General features: G+C 43.7%; 1 protein-coding gene across 1 annotated transcript in view; it reads left to right on the top strand.

Moving 5' to 3' along the window:
* The window catches only part of LOC138354289 (rab3 GTPase-activating protein catalytic subunit-like), a 43450-nt gene that overhangs the window by 13642 nt on the left and 10406 nt on the right, over positions 1–19402 (top strand). The window contains exons 2-3 of the mRNA XM_069308412.1: positions 3254–3567; positions 11092–11238. Of these exons, the coding sequence (XP_069164513.1) occupies positions 3254–3567; positions 11092–11238 (461 nt within the window). The remainder of the gene's footprint in view (positions 1–3253; positions 3568–11091; positions 11239–19402) is intronic.

The following is a 19402-nucleotide window of genomic DNA, read 5'->3' on the forward strand; positions in this document are numbered from 1 at the left end:
AGCCAGTTTTTCTTGCATGTCGATGTACTTTATCTCATTTCATTGGTAACGATGAATTTCTATTTGACCTTGTATGCATATATCTCTTTAGAGCATTTTATTGCAAACATTATGGAACCAAAATGAATGACGTAGCATGAAAATTGAGGTGAGAAAACTGTAAAGAGTATAAACATTGGAGTGTGGTTGTCTGCTCACAGGCAACGCACAGCCTACCTTGCATTGCACTGCAGGTGGCCCGCTAGTGCAGCCAAAGTGTTAATCAGGTATAGCCCTGCAATTTTTGGAAAAAGAGTTTGAAGCTGGGGAACATGAGAAATCTAGATGCTGTTATTTTTTTTTGCAGACTTCTTCATTTGGTAGTTGTCTGTTAAAGGATGAAAATAAAATTTTGTTAAGTGAAATTAGCCCATAGAGTGTGGGAAATGCACCCTGGAGGCATCTCTGGGTGCAATGAATCACTCATTTCAGTGAATTGGGTTTGGTCCAATACATTGAATCTAGGTTCTACTGTATTGTATTATTGTTAAGGTAACTCAAATTTTAGTAAAATGTTCTGAACCAATTAAATGGAGAATCCAAACCCAGAAGAATTTAAAAAAAAATGTGGACTACTCATTTTTTGAGCAAAAACTTACAGAAGCAACATAGGAAAACTATACAGTGGTACCTTGGTTTACAACTGCCCTAGATTACGATTTTCCTGAGGGTAGCCCCTTTGGGTCCTCGGAGCTATTCAGGCTGATATGGACATTATTATACTTTCGCTTCTTCTACAGCTCTTTCTGACCTAATGTTATTTCCTTTTTTTTGCAACCAAAAATTATCAGGGATTTACTCCGATCAACTGAGTTTTGCACTAACTTCGGATTAGATGCCAATTCCTTTCTCACTTCCAGCCTAATGTTTGTTTTATCTTGGTTGCTGCAGTGTTTGGCTTCCTTTACAGCTTCTTCAATTTTTTCCTTCTCCTTGGCCACTTGTGCATAAGTGAGTTGCATATCTTTCTTGCACTGTTCTATTCCCTGTGTAACTTCCTCCATCTGTGCTGACAAAAGCTGTTTCTCCTGTTTAATTTCCTTACCTAACCTATTGTAGTCATTTATGTTTAAATTTACTTTAACTTCTTCCAAAGTTATTTTTAAGAGTTTATTTTCTTCTTCCATGGCTTTGCAATTTGTTTCCAATTGATTCTTATCCTTGCGCAAGTCATTCACTAAACCCTCAAGACATAAAACTTTGCTATTCAAATGGTCATTACTTTCTACCAATTTACTAATTATTTCTACATGAGAGTTCACTATAGTATCTAATTTTACCAACTTGTTGTGTAGACTGCTTATATCAATGCTTTCTTCATTGAATCCAGCAAAATCAAGCTCTGTTATGTTTTTCCTCTTGCCGGCGGCCATCTTGAATGTTCTTCTCTGCACTGGAAACACTAGGGCAACTTTTTCTCATCCAATTTTTCACTTCCCTTAGCACATTCCTGTTATTTCAACTATTTTTCAAAAGCACTATACCTTTATGTTCTCTGGGACACCACTCACTATCATCAACCTGTACTACAATACTTAGGATTGTTGAAATATGCTGGAGCTCCTCTGATGCAAGTGTTGTCCCTAGGGGTGTCACCTTTTGAATCCATCAGTCATCAATTGAATCAGTGACAGACATAAAATGCTCCAAATTACATGTGCAATTCTATAGGCCATTGTTCCTCGTGCCTCTCTGAGGGGCCAGGTTCTGGCTCGTGATTCCCGGTAGGCCTATGAATATGAACTCCATTCACACTGATGCCAAAGTCTAATAATATCCATATCAGCCTGGATAGCTCTGGGGAGCCTACGGGTCTCGCCCAGAAAATGGCATTTCATTACATTCAACGCAGGTTTTTTGGTTTACAACGTCAAATTCTTTGTAAAATTTGAATTGGTGTATGATGTTTGCCTTGGAACACGATTTTGCCTTGGAACACGATTTGTCTGTTGATACTTGTATGGGTCGAGCAAGCATGTGGTTCTGCTGGGTGCGGCGCAGGCGAGGCACGCTTGGTGTACTAATGACAACCGCACTTTAATTCTTTGTAAAGAATTTCATTGTTTTTCTACATTTTTGGTTTCTGAACATAAAAGTTTTTATTACATATAATGCCATGGGTCTCAAGTCAGTGGTAAAGTTCAACCTAAGAAAATAGTTGAGGATGACGATAGAGGATAAACAAGACATGATATATCACTACAAACAAATATTAAGACGTAGGGAAAAACAAGTAACTATAGACGGGTTTTTAGTGAGACAAACAAGCAGTAAGCCACAACCAGGTCCTAGTGGTATGCCTGCAAAATGTAGGAGAGAGTGTATCCCAGAAATAGCATCAGTGCCGGATGTTATAATGAATGGGAACTCCCTTCCAAATACTAACACCTCTCTCTTCCTCTCCCCCTCCTCACCGTCTTCCTTACGCCATGAAGAGTCCTCAATAAAGGTAAAGTACCTGTACAGTACTGTATAGCAAAAATCTATAAGTAGTATTCTGTATAAAATGTATTTTCAAGTTAAGATTTTTGGGTGTGTAGAACAGATTAATTAAATTTACATTATTTCTTATGGGAAAATGTGTTTTGGTTTACGATTTTTTGCTGTACGACATGTCTCTAGGAATGGATTAAAATCGTAAACAAAGGTACCACTGTATTAGCCTTAGTGCTGGCCAGAGGGAGACACAAGTAAATAATATTGAAATAAAGAACATATTAGGGAACAGTGATTTTAAGGAAATTTGCAGTTAGCCTAGCATGGAAAAGTTGCATAAGAAAAATTGCTATTCGAGTACCAAATTTTTGTAAAGCAAATTACAAGAAATTGAGGAGTTGCGCGAGTAGACTGGAGAGAACCGAATATGACGGGTCATCCTCTCCTAGGAATGCAACATTACTCCAGTGACGGATTACATCACACTGGATTACATTGTAGATGTACAGTATAATATAACTTCTTTAAAAGTATTTTAATTGCATCTTTGGAATGTATATATATTCATATACTGTACAGTATATTAATATATATTAATGACATCAAACAATAATGACCAAAGATGGTTGCAGTGAAGAAGGCAGAATAATTTTTCAATGCATGTTGACAATTTAATGAGAAAAGCACTGAACAGAAAAGTTGATAATGGTAAGGCTTCATTTCACCTGTCATGAGAAAGGATAAAGATTAAAAGTAATTTTGAACTTAATATTTTTAGATAATGATGAGGTAGATGATGAAGATGAATTCTATGAATGTGAAGAAGAAATGGAGGAAGAAGAGAAGTCCAATGGTAGCCGTCCATCCTGGGACAAGCCAGAAGGTCGCTTAAAGCGCTGTGGAAAATTGAGGCTTATTAAAACAAATGAGCAGTTATTCATTCCATATACCCAAGAACCAGCACCAATGACAGAAGACCGGCTTGAAGAACATGCAGATGTGTTACTACGCTTGGGAACAGATACTGTGGGATCCCAACTTCGTGCACGAATGATGTCTGCTTCTTTGCTTTCAGATATGGAGTCCTTCAAGGTAAAAATATTTATTTTTAATATTTTGTATATTCTAATAATATTTTGAAAACTTGGAATATGTCAAGTATTGAAATATGACACTGTTCTAAGTGTAATTTGCAGTTGTAAATACTGTTGGGCATGTACTAACATTAATTTTTTGGTTTACTATATAATCTAAATTTTAATTAGCTTTTATAGATGCATACTGAATAATACAAATTGGGTAATTTTATATTTTATATGAATTTTATACTTTTAACTAAATTGTAATGCATTTAATTTCCAACTTTTAGCATATGGTCTCACTCAGTAGACTTTTGAATCTAATGTTATGAACAGTCGGATTTCCAAATTCAGCAAGATTTGTGAGACTGTCTTCTTGTATTTGACAATTTAATAAACACACTGTTCATTGGATCCCATCTATAGATATCTATATACTGTATATATATAATACACATACATACATACATTCATACATACATATACATACATACATACATACATACATACATACATACATACATACACAAGAGTTGTTACATTCTTGTACAGTCACTAGTACGTGTAGCATTTCGGGCAAGTCCTGAATCCTATGTTCCTGGAATATGACACCGCAAAATCATTTAACAACCAGGTACCCATTTTACTGTTGGGTAAATAGAGGCTACAGTTAACCCTCAAACCGCTAGGGGCCCAAATGGAATTCACACCCACAGGCGCAACAAAAAAAAAAAATTCCAAAAAATTCTTTCGTCTTATAGAAGTGTTCATTTCTGGGGGGAGCCCCGTCGGCTCCCCGGAGCTATCCCAGGCTGATATGCTAATGTCAGACTTTGGCATCAGTCATGTGTATGGAGTTCTTAGGCCTACCGGGGACCACGGCCAGAACCGGGCCCCTTCAGAGAGGCAAGGGGAGCAATGGCCTATAGAAGCCCCCGTGTAGTTGGAAGCATTCTATGTCTGCCATCGACCGGAACAGGCACCCAGAAAGGTAAGCGCCCCAAAACAAACCCCTATTCTGGTTAAAATTGCTACCTAAAACCGAACTAGTGGATAGAACTCCCCAACCGAAAACAAGCAAACTAGTGTGACGTCACACACTGCCGCGCCGCTGTCTGCGCAGCTCCCCCCTCCCCGGGAGGGGGAAGGGGGAGCCCCAGACCCCCCGCGCCGGCTACCCACACCTCAGTTCTTGAGGCTGGATGTCAAAAACGCGAAAAACCGCCGACCGGAGGGAGGGAGGGATGCCGGGGAGCCTCCGGGACTCACCCAGAAAATGGCGTTTCATTACATTCAACGCTGGTTTTCTGGGGGGAGCCCCGTCGGCTCCCCGGAGCTAACTACCCACAGACAGAAAAAGAGGGACTTACCCGGGAGGCGGTCGTCGCTCACCCCTCAACTCGAAGCCGAGACAACTGGCCGCAACCGCCGACCCAAAGCAACACAGGCCCGACGAGGCCCAGGTTCATTGCCTGAACCGAGGGGGTTCGATGCGGTCCTTGTCTCTTTGGGGTTGGTCTCTTCGGGTGACTCGTCTGCTGAGTTCTCGGGGTTTGGCTCTCCTGGCGGTTCACGTACGGGGCGTGTCCAACGTCTTGGCCGACGCCCTGTCTCGCTTCGTTCCCCTCTCCACGGAGTGGACGGTCGACGACGAGTCCTTCCGTTGGCTTTGCCAGACGTTCGGGCGCCCCGAGGTGGACCTCTTCGCGTCGGCGTGGTTGCAGCGTCTTCCCGTTTATGCGGCGCCCTTCCCCGATTGCGAGGCCGTCGGGGTCGATGCCTTTCGGCTCGACTGGTCGTGGTGGGGGTTCCTGTACCTCTTTCCCCCGGTTCGGCTGTTGCTCCAGGTCCTGACTCGCTTAGAGACTTACCGGGGGAGAGTTGTCCTTCTGGCCCCTTGGTGGCCGGCCCAGCCTTGGTTTCAGGCGCTGGTTGCTCGGTGTCCGAACCCGAGGGTTTTCCCGCGGCTCCGCCTCTTTCAGCAGATCGGGCCGGTATGTCATGTAGCTGGTTCGATCTTCTCCTCGAGTCTTCGCGTATGGTTTTTTTGACTCGAGTCTATCATCATCTCTATGGTGATCAGGTGGCCTCCTTGTTGGTGTCCCGCCTTAGGGCTTCTTCTCGGCGGCAGTATGAAGTTTCCTGGCGGTCCTTCCGTTTCTTTTTGCGTCTTCGTCGTGTTAGCTCCTTGTCTGTTCGGGTGGTCTTGTCCTTCCTCTCGTGGTTGTTTCAGGACCGTCATCTTATGCCTAACACTGTCGCTTCGTATCGTGCGGCGCTGGCGGAGCTGCTTCAGCTTGCTTTCGGTATCGATGTTACGTCTGCGCCGTTTCGCAAGCTGTCTCGTGCATTGTTTCACCTCCGGCCTGCTCATGCGTCGCCTGAGCCGTCCTGGTCTTTGGACAGAGTGCTCGCTTTCCTTTCATCTCCTCGTTTCGTTGTGGCCCCTTCGGTCCAGGATTGTTTTTCCAAGGCCCTTTTCTTGTTGGCTTTGGCCTCTGGGGGTCGGGTAGGGGAGCTTCATGCTCTCCTCCGGCGCAGGGGTTTCTGCTCTTTTGGTCGTGGTGATAGTTTTGTTCGTTTGCAGCCGTCTCCTTCTTTTCTGGCAAAGAATGAGACTGCTGCGTTCCGGAGGGGTCCATGGGTGGTTGATGCTTGGTTGGTCAGGCAGGGGGTGCATCATGTTTTGTGTCCGGTTGCGGCGCTTCGCCGTTATTTGTGCGCCACAGCTTCTGTGTCCGGGGACGCGCTGTGGGTTGATCCGGTTTCCCTTCTTCCCTGTTCGCGGGTTCGGGTCTCTCAGGTCGTCCGCAGGGTTATTAGGTCCAGCCAGCCTGCGGTCTATCCCCGTGCCCATGACGTTCGTAAGTTCGCGGCTCTTGCTGCCGTCTTTGGGAATACAGGCATACCTCAGAATAAGAGTTTAATCCGTTCCTGGAGACGCCTCGCCTTCCGAAAACTCGCATTCCGAAGTTAATTTCCCCATAAGAAATAAAGGGAAATGAATTAATCCGTTCCTGACTACCCCAAAAACCCCACATCAAACTAAATTTTTATACCTAATTCATCTAAATAAACCTACAAAACTGTGTTCCAGTTATTACTTACCTTACTGTCGAGTGCTGTAGGCGTATGGAAGATGGTGAGGAGGGGGGAGGAGGAGAGGAGTTACTGTTTGGAAGGGGAGTCCCCTTCCATAATCACATCACATAACCCCATGCCTTGTAACACTATGGATACCACTTCTCTTTCTAAATTTTTCAAACCAGCCCCTGCTTGCCTTAAACTCTTTCTTATCTGCATCACTCGTTGCAGGGGTATTCTTTAGAAGGTCTTCGTGCAACACCCTGGCTTTCTCACAAATAATGGCCTCCGAAACACTATCACCCCTCAACTCCTTGTCGTGTATCCAAATTAATAACAACTTTTCCACTTCTTCAAGTATTTGTGCCGTTAATGTTCTTACTCCTTTTGCCACTTTAGCACCCATAATCTTATTTTTCTTCTTAAGTATAGTGCATATTGTTGATGTGGCTTTGTTGTACTGCCTACAAAGTTCAACAACACGTGTACCGTTCTCATGCTTCCGAATGATCTCTTGTTTCTCCTCTATTGTCATCCTCACAGGAGCTTTCTGGCCTTTATCCTTACCACTGGCTTTCTTGGGACCCATGGTGAGATATATAATAACAAATTGTATAGACAAATCACCAAAAATCCAACAAAACACTGAAAATCCGCGAGAAGAATTGATGTGGGGGGTAGTCACTGAGCGCCAGACAATAATAAACTGAGGGGCGGCGGGGCGGAGGGGCGACGAACGCGCTAGGTCGGCTGTACGCGTATCAACAAACTCGCGTCCAAAACTCGCCTCCCGAAGTAACCCTCGCCTTCTGAGACAAAATTTTTGGAGTAAATACACCTCGCCTTCCGAAAATCTCGCATACAAGGGACAATACGCATTCCGAGGTACCACTGTATGTCTTGGTCTGATATTCGGGCGCGGGGATTTTGGCGGTCGAACAGGGTCCCTGGCTGCTCGTTACCTTGTGAATGTCCCTGGGCCTCGTCGGGCCTGTGTTGCTTTGGGTCGGCGGTTGCGGCCAGTTGTCTCGGCTTCGAGTTGAGGGGTGAGCGACGACCGCATCCCGGGTAAGTCCCTCTTTTTCTGTCTGTGGGTAGTTAGCTCCGGGGAGCCGACGGGGCTCCCCCCAGAAAACCAGCGTTGAATGTAATGAAACGCCATTTTCTGGGTGAGTCCCGGAGGCTCCCCGGCATCCCTCCCTCCCTCCGGTCGGCGGTTTTTCGCGTTTTTGACATCCAGCCTCAAGAACTGAGGTGTGGGTAGCCGGCGCGGGGGGTCTGGGGCTCCCCCTTCCCCCTCCCGGGGAGGGGGGAGCTGCGCAGACAGCGGCGCGGCAGTGTGTGACGTCACACTAGTTTGCTTGTTTTCGGTTGGGGAGTTCTATCCACTAGTTCGGTTTTAGGTAGCAATTTTAACCAGAATAGGGGTTTGTTTTGGGGCGCTTACCTTTCTGGGTGCCTGTTCCGGTCGATGGCAGACATAGAATGCTTCCAACTACACGGGGGCTTCTATAGGCCATTGCTCCCCTTGCCTCTCTGAGGGGGCCCGGTTCTGGCCGTGGTCCCCGGTAGGCCTAAGAACTCCATACACATGACTGATGCCAAAGTCTGACATTAGCATATCAGCCTGGGATAGCTCCGGGGAGCCTCCGGGACTCACCCAGAAAATGGCGTTTCATTACATTCAACGCTGGTTTTTTGTTCCCTGATCACGGAAAAAATAACAAAAAAATCGTAGGTGGCATATTTTAGCCGCAATAGGGTAGGGAAGTGTGGCAAAAAAGGGGCGTTGGCAGAGCCTTCGCCAGATGAGGTCTACTCCGCCCGAGCTGTCAGACGGCAGTTGCCACAAATATATTATTACCTAATTATTTCAATGTCTCTGATTGATTTTTTCTTAGTTTTTTTGCAGTAATATTATTCCATACAGTGAATTGTGGTATATTTATATTATAAAATGTGTGAACCATCGCTGTACTCAAAATTATGGTGTGCATATTAGTGATTCAATTATTATGATCATAAAACAATAAACAAATAGTTTTGCTGTTGTTACACTATATACACAGGTTATATATAAGTATTTGCATGTTTTGTACACCATAACGAACTACTAAGTTGGTCTTGTGAGTCAAAAAGCAACGAGGAGTGACCGCCAAACACCAGCGAGCCACTCACTCCCTCAACACCACCTTACTCACCCTCATTCACCTCCTACAATACTCTTTCTGTATTTATTCACTATACACAGATGTTATATATACGTATTTACATGTTTTGTTCACCATAACTGTACATCTAAGCTTGTATGGTGAGTAAAGGCCACAAAGACGTAGCTACTCACACAGTCAGCTGATCGGCGGCCGCCCTCAAGGCCAGACGCACTAATATTTGTCCTTCAACAATATTGTTTGTGGTGTTATTACGCTATATACACATATTATATATAAGTATCTACCTGTTTTATTCACCATACCTGAACAATTAAGCTGGTATGGTGCCCAAAGACTATTGTGGTCACCAGTAAACAACATGATAAGTCGTGCAGACGACGCCACCGCCCTCACCAAAATGGCGGCTCCCAACCTACTCCTCTTGCTGTTTATACCCTATATACACACACGTTATATATAAGTATCTACATTTGTGTTCACCATATCGAACCACTAAGCTGGTATGGTGAGTGCAGTCAATAAATGGTGGCCACACACAGTCAGAAGACGACGCCACAACCCTCCCTCGCACAGCCTTACGCCTCCCTCCATGGAGCACAGCGCTAAATATCACCACAATCCTGCTATTATCAGAATCCTGGTCAGTTTTATCACAGTCAGGGGGCTTTAGTAATACTCTCACTGCTAAATAATAGCAGTATCATATATATTATGGTATTTGTAGGCGATGCTGTGGTCACAAGCTGAACAGCGGTGCTGTGAGCTCGTGCTGCGTGCGCCAGCCTTGGTGGCTTGCTCAATACTGACGCTCTCACACCCAAGAATGTTGGCCTGGATTTTTTTTCTAGGTGGCATCTGGCAACTATCGGTCGTGGCTGTACTATAGCTGCCCCTATTCCAGGCAGGGAGTTTAAATTATAGCGCTAGACACGAAATCATATATAAATGATGTGCGCGGTTTCGGTTTTGTCACTGATATCATTTATATATGATATGCGCGGTTTGAGGGTTAAGGATTGACGCACAGTAAATCCTCCCCGGCCAGGATACGAACCCAGAACAAAGCGCTCGTGAAACGCCAGGCGAGCGTCTTAACCAGTACACCACGGGGACTGTTAACCACTAAACCACAGGGACTGTTATCACTTGTTTTTCTTTATTTACACCCAGAGAGAGCTATTATTTGCATCATACTTGTAAAACCCAGACAATAATTGTTTAAATTGTCTTTTGATGATTACATCATTTCCCCAGTAACATTCATGACAAAAAACACATTCATACCATGAAATGATAGCAGGATTTTTTTATGGGACAAGGTAAACTCCGTTACATCCTCATAGACCTATTATATCCATATTTGCATCATAAATGTAAAACCCAGACAATAATCGTTTAAATCGTCATTTGATGATTACCCCTAGGGATCATCAGTAGACGATAATCACTGCCTAGGTTAATATCTCGAATGCCCTCGTTCTGTTGACTTTAAACGTAAAATACTGAATAGTGCCATGCCTAAAATCTGGATAAATTCATTCCAGACCTATTCTGTAGTAGCATGAAATCTAGAAATCTAGATTTGAAGGATTTTTTTTTTTTTTTTTTTTTTGGAGGGGGTGGGGGAGGAATTTGTTACCAAATTTTGGGGAGTTTTCTTATTATGGATAAAACACACATTTGCACACTTGGACACACACACAGCATCTACATACTTTTCAGATACCTAGTGACTGAGACCATCTAAACCACTAATTATGTTAGAAAAATGGGATGCCTGCTCTTACATTGATTTTTGTTATAATACTAAGCTGTATAGCCATACTATCACAATAATCAATCATGATCTCGGGTATTAGATGTAGTCATCAGATACAGTTATCAGATTGTCAGTCATGAGTCAGAATTAGTAGAGAGAAGGCATAACTCAAAATCTAAGGCAGGTGACCCACATTGGTTAGATAACATTAGAGGCAAATGCCAAAGTGGCCTACATTCATATACCCACAAAGAAATAAAGTTTAATTATTGTATAAGAGGACGAGATATTTGTATTTGTTTATTCAAAATTATTTGACTTGTATGAGTGTCCTCTTTCGGATAGGCTATCCGGTTATTCAGAAGCACTCAGTGTATTATTTTTTATACTGTCCCGTAATTTATTTTTATTTCTCTCCTATTGCTCCATTTTAAGCTTGTTTAATAACATTGAATTTGTAAATAATTCAAAATAAATTTAAGTAATATTTTTTACAATTGGAAATGACTGTTTTAAACAGGCAGCAAATCCAGGAGCAGTCCTTGAAGATTTTGTGCGATGGTATTCACCTCGGGATTGGATAGAAGATGCATCTGATGACCCCAGTCAGCCTCCTTGTGGTAATCTTAGTGCTCGCATGCTGATTCCAGGAAATATGTGGAAGGAGGTATGTATGTCTGCTTTCATAATACTCTGAGCAAATTGTATTCATGTCCCAGGAATAAATGACAATGGCTTTACAGTTTACACTGTAAGATATATGCAATAAATAAGATGTGTATTACAAATGCTCATTTTCATGACAAGAGTATGCCTTATTACAGTAGTCTAGCAGTTCTGTGCATGGAGATGTAATGTAAACCTTTTTGATGTGAGGAGAAAATTGGGATTTTTTTTTTCAAATTATTTATATTTAGTTTAGTTTGAATTCTCATGTGAGCTATTATGAACAATGTCACATTTTCTGAAATTTCCTTAAAAGTTGCTTAACCACTGTATTATGACTGCTTTTGCAGTAGTAAAATATATAAATATGCGGCCTTGCCTACTACAAATGTCTATGGGTAAATAAATCAACTGCTTAATCAGCAAAGCAATATACTTTAAATAAGGGTAACAAAGAAACATACAAACATATAAATGAAATACAGGCAACCAGAAATATTATTGCACCAGAATAAAAAACACAATATTATTATATAAGCACTGATCACTATTTTAAAACTTAAATGAATAGATGGGTATGCAAATAATGGTCTTACCAGGCAATTAGCTATGTTACTAAACAATAAACAGGTACCAAAGCTTTCTCATAACATGTCCACCTCAGCCAGCTTCACCCACGCGACTGGCGTGCTCAGCTTGGTGTTGACAGGTTACCAACTAAGAATCACATGAAATCTCTAAATACTCTGCTATCTGAGAGTAATACTTAAGAACAAAATTATAATTATACTAATATGCATATAACACTGCTAAGATGAAATTAAGTACATACAAGAAACTGGAATAATTACAGGGGTGAATCGGTGACGCTAAGTTGATACACTACATGCAATTACTGGAACATCCCAAATACGGTCATCCCCTCATGAGATGCCACGATCTCCCCCCACATGAATAAACATGCAATAGCATTAGCAAAATAGTACATAGAGGCACATTATAGCATGCTACATCTAACTCAAACATATATATTAGAAAACAAATAGACTTAATGGTTAATTTTAAATAATTGAGGAAAGAAATAATGAACATACATATTTATCATGATAAATGTTAGAATCAACTACAGTATATGGATTTATAACACACTGCACTGCACCACCTGACAAATGAGCGATGTTAGGATATCATAAGATTGAAAATGCGCGTGCAGTAGGTTGGGTACGAGATGGACGCCTGAGACCTCCAGTGAGCGGTAGCCATCTTGGAAGAAATTCACAGCATGCCCCAGGGCCATGGGTTGGCTCAGTTCTGAGTGAGCAATCATGGCTGGCGCACCCACCTCCGACTCCCAGTTTCCTGTCGGAAGCAGTGTGGAAAGATCGCTCTCTGCTGATGAAATTCATACCTTATGGTTTTGAAGAAGATAAGGGTAGTGATATTGATGAGGCAAGGCAGATGAAGCCTTGATGAAGCACGATAAAGACCTTACACAAGTGATGCAGCACAGCTGAGGACGATGCAGCGAGCATATCCAGTACAGGGTGAGCACTAGGCACGCTGTGTGGCCTCTCAGGCCATCGCTCATGCCATTATTATCACCACCTGTCCTCACCAATTTTTGAAGAAAGTTATACTATACTTTGCAGTTCAGGAGGCCTCATCGACGAACGGGCCGCGGGGTCGCTGAGCCCCGAAATCACATTAAGGTAACCTCAAGGTAAGGTACCTTGCAGTTACCTTGTGATGATTTCGGGGCTTAGCATCCCTGCAGCCCAGTTCTCGACCAGGCCTCCTGGTTGCTGGACTGGTCAACCAGGCTGTTGGACACGGCTGCTTGCAGCCTGACGTATGAATCACAGCTTGGTTGATCGGGTATCCTTTGGAGGTGTTTATCAAGTTCTCTTCAACACTGTTAGGAGTCAGCCAGTTATGCCCCTTATGTGTAGTGGAAGCGTGTTGAACAGTCTCGGACCTCTGATGTTGATAGGTCTATCAGAGTACCTATTCTCTGTGTTTCAATGGGGGAATTCTGCACATCCTGCCATGCCTTCTGGTCTCATGTGGTGCTATGTCTGTGTGCAGGTTTGGGACCAGCCCCTCTAGTATTTTTCACGTGTAAATTATCATGCATCTCTCCCACCTGCGCTCAAGAGGATACAGATTTAGGTATTTTAGTTGGTCCCAATAGTTTAGACGTTTTACCAAGTGGATTCTAGCCATAAAGGATCTCAGCATGCTCTTCAGGTCAGCAATTTCTCTAGCTTTGAAAGGGGCTATAGATGAATTATTTTCTGGATTCAGTGATGCTGCTTCTGATAAAAGTAGCGTAGATGAACAGTGTGTTAGCGGCTTCCATGGTGATGTTACTATGCCAGTGGTGCTGGTGCCAGTACAAGAAGCATGGGTGAATTCGTGAGGGAGGGCTGTGATAATTTTGTACTACACAAACCACAACTTGATACTGATGTTTGTGTTGCACCCACTCAGACTCACCAATACTTCAGACTCTTGAAGTATTTCATCTCCCAAATGATGCCTTGTATCTGGTCTCCTGCTCCCTACACCTATCTTCATTACATTGCATTTGCTTGGGTTAAACTCTAACAACCATTTGTTCAACCATTCCTGCAGCTTGTCCAGGTCTTCTTGAAGCCTCAAACAGTCCTCCTCTGTCTTAAGCCTTCTTAAAATTTTGGCGTCGTCAGCAAACATTGACAGTAATGAGTCTATACTCTCTGGGAGATCATTTACGTATATCAGAAACAGGATAGGTCCGAGTACAGTGTGTGTGTGTGTGTAATTACCTAAGTGTAATTACCTAAGTGTAGTTACAGGATGAGAGCTACGCTCGTGGTGTCCCGTCTTCCCAGCACTCTTTGTCATATAACGCTTTGAAACTACTGACGGTCTTGGCCTCCACCACCTTCTCACTTAACTTGTTCCAACCGTCTACCACTCTATTTGCGAAGGTGAATTTTCTTATATTTCTTCGGCATCTGTGTTTAGCTAGTTTAAATCTATGACCTCTTGTTCTTGAAGTTCCAGGTCTCAGGAAGTCTTCCCTGTTGATTTTGTCAATTCCTGTTACTATTTTGTATGTAGTGATCATATCACCTCTTTTTCTTCTGTCTTCTAGTTTTGGCATATTTAATGCTTCTAACCTCTCCTCGTAGCTCTTGCCCTTCAGTTCTGGGAGCCACTGAGTAGCATGTCTTTGCACCTTTTCCAGTTTGTTGATGTGCTTCTTAAGATATGGGCACCACACAACAGCTGCATATTCTAGCTTTGGCCTAACAAAAGTCATGAACAATTTCTTTAGTATATCGCTGTGTGTGTGTGTGTGTGTGTGTGTGTGTGTGTGTGTGTGTGTGTGTGTGTGTGTGTATATGTATATATTCAACCCGTTCTCGCAAATTCGTAAAGTCAATATTGACTTATTAACTACGTGCATAGGTGATATACTAAACATAATAGATACCCTTAAAAAGATTCATAGAAAACACAGACCTTACCTAACCTTGTTAGTATCTTAAGATAAGCATCTTATTGCTTCGTAATTACAATTATTACTTAACCTATACCTATTATAGGTTAGGTAATAATTGTAATTACGAAGCAATAAGATGCTTACCTTAACATACTAAGTAGGTTAGGTAAGGTCGGTGTTTTCTATGAATCTTTTTAAGGGCATCTATTATGTTAAGTATGTCACCTATGCACATATTTAATAAGTCAATATTGACTTATTAAATTTGCGAGAACGGGTTGATATATTAGTATATTTTGGTAGCATTCGTTCTTGTAAACATATGTTGTTAAATATGACCGAAAAGGTAAGATTAATAATTCTAACACGAATTTTCTCTCTTTCTTGTGTTTCTTTTCACTGTCGATGGTAATTGAAAAATCAATTCTCCAAAATTAATTTTTACTTCTAGTCTGACGCGACGCCTGAACGCGTTTCGTAATATCTTATTACATTTTCAAAGACTTTAGTTTACACACACAACTGTAACCTGTAAACACGCAAAATCCGTCCATACTTATACTCGCATTTAGGTGAGGTGATATGGTACAACAGTTTTGGGTGAGGTGAACAAACTTGTGACAAATAAAAGTTGAAGTTAGTGTTTGACTAAAGTTGACTCTTTAGTAGGAGTCAACTAACACAACACATGTACCCTCTATTTGACTATTTTACAGGAACTTCTTTTCCACAGCTCATAAAATGAAGGAAAGGGTCCTGAAAGATATTGTTGATAGGAACGTTATCCCTACAGACAAAAATTAGAAAATACAATTGACGATTTACTATAAAATAAAAAAAACGGCCAACCTACTCCTGGAAAAACTCTCCAGATACCAAGCAGAACGCCTTAAAGGAGACCAACATCGTCTATGCCTTTAAATGCCCACTTGGGGACTGTATGCCCCAAAGAACTCAGTATATAGGCAAGACAGCAACGTCTCTTTCCAGGCGATTAACAATGCATAAGCAACAGGGCTCCATCAAGGAACATATAATCTCCTCTCACAACCAGACCATCACCAGAGAAATCTTAACAAACAACACAGAAATCATTGATAGGTACAGTGATAACAGGCGGCTCGACATCAGTGAGGCATTACACATAAAAAAAAGTCAACGCCAGTAATCAACAGCCAATTAATGCACAACTGTATTCTACCCACTTCAAGACTGAAGCAATATGGAAGCAGCAAGAGGAAGTATGGGCCAATAGGCCTTCTGCAGTTCTCTTATCCAATTTATACCCATTGTTCCGTGTTCTGTCTTGTGTTTGTCATAAGTTTGTTCACCTCACCCAATGTGCAAGTGTAAGGACCCGTAGCCTCAGAGAAGAAAATAAAGAGTACTCAGAGAAGACCTTGTGGATCCTCGCTGAACACTTTGATATTTTCTTCTTCTACCACCATTCTTTTGGTATGTGTGTATATATATCTAACTTTATTTGAAAATTTCATTGCACAAAAAGGGTTACAACATTGGTTACATGCAGGGTCCAAGGCTGCTTGTCACAAGTTGTATAGCTCCTCCAGCTCCTCAGATGGCGGGCAGGAACCATGGATGCAGTGAGCATTTCCTCTCTGGATCTCCACACTAAGGCACTGAAAGAGAAAACTGGCAGCTCTAGGGTCTCTAGTTGTTTCAATTAGCTTGGACCCCAACTCCTTCAAAAAACTAGCAGCACTTCTACCCCAGGCACCAAGTGTCTCTGAGGCAATGGGGACAAAATTGTAGTGGTGCTCAAGGTCTCTGTATTTGCGTGACTTGGCTGCTTCCCGGTGATTGGCAGTACCTCCTGCTTGTGTAGCACTGAAGTCAACATAGGTATTGGCTAAAGTTGAAACGCAAGTGTAGTCCCACACCAACTGTCTACCATTCTTCCAGGGGATCACCGTGATTCCGTCTGGGCGACCAACAGGCTCATCAGAGTTGCAGGACATTAGGTAATGGGGCTCTCTCTCTGCTGAACAACCGGCTGAGGTAAGGCATCTCTTAATATGTCATTAACCTCGCTGAATCTTGCATGCCATCCTTCTGTCCTTTGGCAGAGAAGGACATGCCGTCCGTTCCTGTCTGCCACTGCCTCTCCGCAAATACACCTGTATTCGGTGTGAATTGGGGCAGCGAGGCGGAGAGCCACGGCAATTCGGAGGGCCTGCAGTGTGAGACGGGTGCCAGTTGCTGACATTGGGGGTTGCTAATAGGAAGTCACCTGCATGGGGAAACTGCTACAGCTCTAAGTCGGGCAGTGTCATGTGGTGTTGTCGCAGCTTCTAGCAAAGTCACAGCTTCCTGGTCGGCAATGGGGGCAATCCAGCTGGATTGCTTATGGGCTTCAGGTGGTGGTGGTTGGGGGTGCTGGTCCTGCGAGAGAGACCCATTTGGTGCTCGGGTAGGATTTCCTTCACCAAGTTGTCAGACACCACTGAAGAGGACAGGAACACTGGTACAGCAATTTGTGTTGCTGTGCGCACTCCAAGGCCCCCAAATCTGACAGGAAGGGAGGTCTGTTTCCACTGTGAGTTGCTGAGAGAAAGGTTGAGGGCTTTTTCAAGCATTGATTTCAGCAAGCTGTCGTGTATGTGTGTGTGTATGTATATATATATATATATAAAAAAAAATTATTGGGGATATTCCTGCATGGGCCCTAAGCCTCTGGCTGGCCCATTAAGTGTTACTTGTTTCCATTTTAATTAGGCAGAGTATGAGTATTTATAACTCATATGTTTGCTTTAGTAAGATTATACCCCATGTGGTTAATAACTTCTAATGCTCTGTTGAATCTTATTTGAATTGTATGACTGTGTAAATAGTGTAAAAGTGTACAAAGTGTAAATAAATTGAATATTGAACAAGTAATTTTGCGACAAAAAAATTTTGTGGACACATTAGTGACACATGAATCATAGTTCCTTGGAACATTATGAACATTTTACTGTGTACATATTGCAAAGAACACAAATGTGCATCAGATGCAATAAAGAACTAATTATAAAGCAATGAAAAATTTATGAAAATATATTTGTGACAACTCGTGAGTCTTGAATAGCCCGCATGACCAGCTCCAGGAGCTTCGCGCATGGGCGAACACGTATCGGTGATGCCACATCGCATATTCTCCACATTGCCACAACCAAAGTAAGTTGTTTTCTGGGGGGAGCCGCCGTCGGCTCCCCGGAGCTTTACCGGCTGATATGCTAATGTCAGACTTGGCATCAGTCATGTGTATGGAGTTCTAGGGCCTACCGGGGACCACGAGCCAGAACCTGGCCCCCTCAGAGAGGCAAGGGGAGCAATGGCCTATAGAAACCCCCGTGTGGTTGGAAGCATTCTATGTCTGCCATCGACCGGGTCAAGCATCCAGAAAGGTAAGCATTCCAAAACAAACCCCTATTCTGGTGAAATTGCTACCTAAGCCGAAATAGTGAATAGAACTCAACAGGAAACAAGGAAACTAGTATGACGTCATACGTCACCGCGCCGCTGTCTGCGCAGCTCCCCCCTCCCCGGGAGGGGGAAGGGGGAGCCCCAGACCTCCCACGCCGGCTATCCACCCATCAGTTCTTCGGCTGATGCTATAGGCAATGGTTATGTGCTCCGGCTCCAGTGGTTGTTCAGCACTGTACCTAGAGTGTGGTGTCTGTTTTCTAGGTGGTGCGTGAGCCGGGAGTGATTCTTCAGTACTCGGGCTGCATGCGCCTAGGGTTCCCTTCCCTAGGTGCCCTGTAAGTACTGCCCTTGGGGCTTGGGGCCACCTTCCACAAGTTCCTTGGGTCCTGCCCCTGCTTGGCCGTTTACTGCTTGGTTTTCGGCCGCTCTTTGTGTGCTCGGGTGTTCTGTCTCCCTTGTTCGCCTTAGAGTAAGGGGCAGTGTTTGCACTGGTGGGGCGCGGGGTACTGTGCAGCTTGTCTTTACCAATCATGGCGGCCGGCTCTGTTCCGCTTGGTACGCTGTCCTCTTGCGGGGTTTTCTTTTTCTTTGTTTATATACCTGGTGGGGGGGTCTGCCTTCGTTCTTGCCCCTTGTGTTCTGAGTATTTCTGGTGGTACCCCCTGCTAGGTCCCCGTGAATGTACACGTCCCGGGGGTTCAGCTCTTAGAAAGTTGTTTGGTAGCTTGGGTGCCGGTTAGCAGTACCCTGCCTGGGATTACCTGAGCGCGAGTCCTCTTAAAGTAAACGCTCGGGAACCCTGGGAAACCCCTGGGGCGCGCGGGTCCGATGGATTGTGACCCCAGAGCCCCCCCCTCGCTTCCAGCGAGTTTGAGGGTTGCTCTCACCTTTTGTCTCTGGGTGACTCTCTGTTTTGCCTCCGTCTGCTGCCTGTGGGGTCGGTGACACCTTCGACCCGGTGTCCTGCGAGTTGGTTGCTCGTTGTGGCTCTGTTACCCAGTTGTGCTAACAAAGCGGGTGCGGGCAGCAGGGGCGTTGCACTTGAGCCTTGGTGGTGGCAACGTTCTCGTGGTTTCCTCCCCGGGAGCCCCGGGGCTGCCCCGTTGTAGTTCATTTTGGGACTTGGGGGGTGTTGGTTGCCTTCGGTTCCATCCACGCCCCTTGTCTTTCCCCTGGTTCACCCTTCCTGCCTGCATCCGGTTTCCTTACCGTCTGTAGGTTCAGGCGGGGTGTTTGGTGGTGTTGA

Source organism: Procambarus clarkii, chromosome 62 (assembly GCF_040958095.1).
Source record: "Procambarus clarkii isolate CNS0578487 chromosome 62, FALCON_Pclarkii_2.0, whole genome shotgun sequence".
In the NCBI taxonomy this organism is placed as follows: Eukaryota; Metazoa; Arthropoda; class Malacostraca; order Decapoda; family Cambaridae; genus Procambarus; species Procambarus clarkii.